General features: G+C 44.7%; 1 protein-coding gene across 1 annotated transcript in view; it reads right to left on the reverse strand.

The window, feature by feature from the left end:
• LOC142557380 (lysosomal aspartic protease-like) overlaps positions 1–3,091 on the reverse strand; it is a 27,427-nt gene extending 24,336 nt beyond the window's left edge. The window contains exon 1 of the mRNA XM_075669209.1: positions 3,030–3,091. Coding sequence (XP_075525324.1) covers positions 3,030–3,091 — 62 coding nt within the window. The remainder of the gene's footprint in view (positions 1–3,029) is intronic.
• Positions 3,092–5,549: the final 2,458 nt, after the last annotated feature.

Raw genomic sequence — 5,549 nt, forward strand, 5'->3', positions numbered from 1 at the left:
CTTTTCTTTCTTTCGTGACGGAGGCGGAAGGAGGAGGGTGACAATGACACTAGAGCAATCGAGCGCTTCTAGAATTTCTTGCACGAATATTAATACCGCTGATGAGTTGCCTTAATTCACGGAGGCATTTTTGCCGACGTTCGTAAGCGAACTCTTACCGATGGTATTCATCATTAGCTTAGTGCCTATTAGGAAGTTGCGGTTTCTCTGTTTAAGCAGAGAAACCGCACCTTCATAGCTTGTAAGCTTAGCGGCATCCCCTGGCGTCTCTGCCATGCTTACAGCAAGGTTAACAGAGTCGCGCCCACGTCTTCGCTTTACCAACGGCTTCAATGAAATTTTGAAGCATACGTTTTCCTCCCCATCGCGATCAGTGGACCAAGCATATCAGCACTGTCGTCAAAAGCGAACGAGCGGCTTTGCCGTTCTCGGAAACACGGCACAGGCTGCGAAATGTGTGATCGTGCGCTGGGCGCTTCTCTGGTGCGTGCCGAGTTACGTGATACAGCCGCTGCGCCCACCAGAACTTCAGTAAGGAGCAAGTTGCGTATGCGGCATAGGTGGAAACTGAGCGACGAAATAACGCCTCAACGTTAGGCTTCGAGGCTAGCCATCGAAATGAAGCCTACATTGCCCGAAACCTGAGGAACGAGAAGCATACGAGTGCGTGGTCTGAAGTAAACAAAAAAAAGAAAAAGAAAACAACAGTTACAACCTGAACGAACTTTTGCACGAGACGCAAAGGTGTACATTTTTTTCCACGAACCGAAGATTTGTCTGCTTTGCGCATAGTCCCCGCTTCCTCGCCCCTCCACTGTGCCGCCTCCAAAATAAAAAAAAAGACAACGTTGGTCAACTACATCGTAACACCACAAAAGGGAACTGGGGTATGAAGAAATGCGTGCATTTACCTTCAATTGGTTCTCTGTGCTTATTTCAGACCATATGTAATGTAAATCATTTCAGCGGTATGCTTGATACGAGCAGAGTTCTCTGATGCTCTGATACGAGTTAACGAAAATTAGCTCGATTCATGTGCACAACAGACAGGCAAGTAGGGCGAATGTCTAGGTATAGCCATGCAAAAGAACCAAAAAAAAGTAGCACGCACGTGAAGGACACGGACCATTGTGAAAAACCTAACTAACGCGCTTTAATTCCGTCTCGCATTCACTTATCTATGTTCTCCCCGCTCCTATTTTCTAGTATAGCGTTGAACACGTCCCGCTAGCTTAATAAGAAGCGATTAAATGGGCAGAACGCTTGCTTGAAGGTCCTATATTTGCTTTAACAGCCCGTGTAAAGCGATCACTACAGCCTTTAAATGATATACGTATATACCTAAAGACACTATGCATTGATTTCTTACACGTCTGCGCTTGTGTAAATTTATCAGGAACTGCTTAGTTGAACTACAGACCCTGCTGCGCACACTACACTCCCTCGAAGTTGTTCTGTGCCTTTAGAAAACGTCAGCTTGAAGCCTATAGTATCCCGAACCTGTATACCCGGCTATAGGAGAAACGCTGTATAATTTAGTGCTCCGATTGAATTTTAACAGGTGTGATTCTTTAACTTGCACACGATTTGGGCACACCGTAGTTTCTGCACCTGTGCCCATCAATATTCACCCACTGAAACCGAGATTCAAACCCACGACCTCACAATGAGCTGCGAAGCCGTATACCCTTTGAGCCCCTGTAAGTGGTATGTTTTGGTCGTGCATTGGCGAAGCTAAGCCAAGAGTAGTTCAGAAATGTTCTGAGTAAACTTGTTAATATTCTACTAGAATAAGTACCCATGTGATCAATGAAGTTATCAACTACGTTTCCTGAAGCAGATAAAACGGAAATGAAAACATCAGTGACGGCGTCCGACATTAAGACTTCGAAGTTACCAGCCTTTTGCATTGGGATCCTTTAAAAGCACCTGCAGCTGTAGACACCGGTAGGTTGCTTGAAACAAGCTCTCGTCAACAGAAGAAGCTTTATTATCCCATGGAAGACTCTGCTTCGGTGGCTTATCCAGTTAACACAAGTAATGCGGAAGGGAGTGTTACGAAATTTCGCAGCTGTGTCAATTATTTTCCGTAGTAACGTATTCGACGCAGGTACATCTTGTTTCTTCTTTGCAGAAAACAGGTCTCTGCTACTTTACTCCAGTTATTAATAACTGACATACCTTCTGATGTATAGCTTCGCGAGTAAAAACTTTACCTTCGTATTGCCCTTATGTCTTAACGTTCGAAGATGAAATCGCGTCATTTCTACGATGCCACTTGGAATTTGTCCTTCCTCCTTTTTCCTTTCTTTTTTTCTTTTTCGCAGACAGTGATTTGCCTGATAAAATAAAAAGGAGAAATGAAACTGCTTCTTTTGCTCATCGCGGCCGGGATTTGTATTCACAAATACAAATTCTCAATTTTGTCTCCACATTTCTGTTTTCTTTTTCGTTTTTTTTCACTCCAAGGTAACGTTGTCGATGAGTAGTGGCCCGGGCCTCAACGATTTCGACAACGCTATGTTCACTTTCTTATCTCACTATGTATATTATTACACACTGTCTCAATTTTCTGTGTAATGTCCACGCTGAAACACAAGTTTTGTAATGTAGTCAACCGAGCGACACGAATGTATCATTCCAATGCTTCTTCATAGCCACCACTGGAGTCTCCCTACCGCAGCAGCCTAACCAAATCCATTTAAGGGAAAAGGTTCATTCTCGTCGACCTTCAATCACCCCATTATAATGCAAGCAGAACCCAATTTGTACCTACAATGTCCAATCAGTCAATCTATTACTTTGCTACATTACTCCAATGTACCACCGCTTATCGGTTCTGCGTATTACATCACTTGCTCAGCTTCACATTTGCTCTTTGTCTCAAGCGAAATAACATGTGCTCCCGTTGGCTCCCAAATCTGTTCTGCACCAATTCTAGTTCAGGTATTTACGCGCGGGCAATAAAATCGCCTTCATCTCTCTCTACCGCTTGAAGTTGTAGGCAAGAGGGAATCGCTTCTTTTTACCTGAACTGGGCAGTAGCAACCCCCAGCAGTCCCAGGAGGATGCTTAGCACCAGGGGGCTCATGACTGGCGTCGTGGACCCGTGCAGATGGTTAAACGAGACTGGAAAACTAAATCGGAGCAACGAGTCTGCAGTCCTGGTGGTGTGACCCCCAAGTGATCCCGCTCGACCTGCAGGCTGCTTAAGTTATCGCCAGCTGCTGTCCTCATCAGTTTCCGAAAGCACTGATTTGAGGCACCACGTCGTCGCTACAAGAAAACACTCCACCGAATCACCAAGGCTGCGTTTCCAAACAGCGAGATTTTCATTTTTATTTTTTACCGCTTCGTCATGACTCCACAAAACGCAGAGAAAGAAATATTTCCAAAGAGTGCGTCTTTCTACAGCTAAACTGCTCTCTTCAGGATCGCCCAGCGCTATGAAAAAAAAAAAACAACGTTGTTGGGTGACGCTTCACCCTATATGGTATAGCATTTCTTGATATGGTGTGATTGTGCGACCTCATGAGTGAGTTTATTCTCGATGTTTGAAAATAATATCGGTTTCTTTCAAAATATAACAGCAACAGCCTTTTCTGCAATGGGTAGCAAGATGTGAAAATTCTGAGGCCTTTAATAAAGTCTGATGTTCTCCGAGGTGATTGTTGACACATCTTTCCGGATTGTCGCCCATGTATTTTACTGCAAGAAAGGAGGAGGAGGAACTAAAAAGAGACGGTAGGGATGTTAACCAGAAATGCGTCTGGTTGACTACCCTACACGGGGATGGGAAAGAGGGAATAGAGAGAGAGAGAGAGAAAGAGAGAGGGGAGGAAAGACGCGGAACCATGTATACTACGCCATTTACACATATAACAAATTTGATACTAGTGTATACGTGCCTTTTTTGTCCCTCTCCAGTTCGCGCTTTTTAATGTTTTTATGAATTACCAACGTGCCCAAACTGCCACGCTGGTGTCCTTAATGACTTCCCCAACAGCTACGCATGGGTGCCTCAAAAAGGCGAAAAACAGAAATGCACGTGGCAATGCCCCTCTTTCAAAAATCGCCGTCCCGATGCAGAAAATAACGCATGAAACAAGGACAGAAATGTCTATATAAAAGAAAAGAAACGCCAACAGAGCAAAGTAAAGAAAAAGAAAGCAAATTCGCAACGTCCGACATCCTGCTAACGTGTAAAAACAGCGTCAGCCATACGACCTGGACTAGAGCTACTGTATATGGCTCCCTTTAACCTGGGTGCAAGAACAGAGACAGGTGCCTGTCTCTGTTCGAACCGCGCCGTCTGTCTGCAGATCGAGCTGCCTAAAACTCTGTTCGGCCGTCATCCCTTTGCCGGCGGGAGCACTTCTGTGTTGGGGGAGTGGTCATCATTTCCTGACGTCTGCTGCCCCAGCCCGTCACGCGAGAAGTATAATGCTTTGTATCTGCACAAAAATGCGTAATTTGCGAAGACACTTAACCGTTATAATAGTGTAAATGATTGGTAGCATTATAGCGATAAGCAACAACTGAAACAAAAAATTGATCAGAGATAATATTTATAGGAACACTTGTGCTCCATAGAAAATGCACGTGGAAGCTTATGGTAAGGGTGGACCAACTTAAATTTCGGGGTGGGCAAACTTGAATTTTGGGAGTGGGCTAACCTAAACTTGGGAGTGGTCCAATATGAAATTTGAGGTGGGCCAACTTGAATTTCGTGGGTGGGCCAACTTGAAGTTTGGAGGTGGGCCAAACTAAATTTGGGGGTGGGCCAACTTGAAATTTTTGGGGGCCAAGCTAAATTTGGGAGCGTTCCAACTTGGAATTTTGGGGTCGGCCGACTGAAATTTGGGGCATGCTTACGCATCGACAACTCCTGTGGAGTTTCAGTTGTTTTGGTCACGAACAATCAGCATCACATTATTCTAGCTATCGCGTACATCATTCAGGCATTAATATACATATATCCCGTTGGGAAATGTCTATACAGTTGTGCATATGTGTTTCTTGAATTTACGCACCAGCGTGCCGTGTTAGCATTCAACAGACTAGGTGGACACTGCTCGGCGTAAATAAAAAGTTAGAATAAAGACACTTGCAAGATACTCTATTAGTTACGCAGTAGAGCTGAAGCACATGGATGACGAAATAAAAAGGCGGGACACAACGCTGTCCACTCTGTCTAGCCCACCAGTCTGTCCTTTGAATATACTCTAGATTAAAATAACGAATATGAAAAATAACTTGCGCGGTTCGTAGCAATGTGCGTGTTTGGCGTGCATGCTAACCACGAACATCGTGGCAATTGGAAAGCCGTGCTTTCTCGCCTTGTCTGCACAATTTGAAGAACTTCGCACTCTGCAATAGTCGGATGGTTTTGCATGTGTGCCAAAGTTTAGCACTGGTAAACGCTGTATCTACAGTGGACTTTCGCGAGTGAGTTGCGAAGCACAATAAGGTCTGGATAGCGCTACTAAGCTCAGACATTTAGGAGAACATACCGAAGATTGCTTCCCGAAGGCTCGCCAGGTGCTTAG

Source organism: Dermacentor variabilis, chromosome 1, assembly GCF_050947875.1.
Source record: "Dermacentor variabilis isolate Ectoservices chromosome 1, ASM5094787v1, whole genome shotgun sequence".
Taxonomy (NCBI): domain Eukaryota; kingdom Metazoa; phylum Arthropoda; class Arachnida; order Ixodida; family Ixodidae; genus Dermacentor; species Dermacentor variabilis.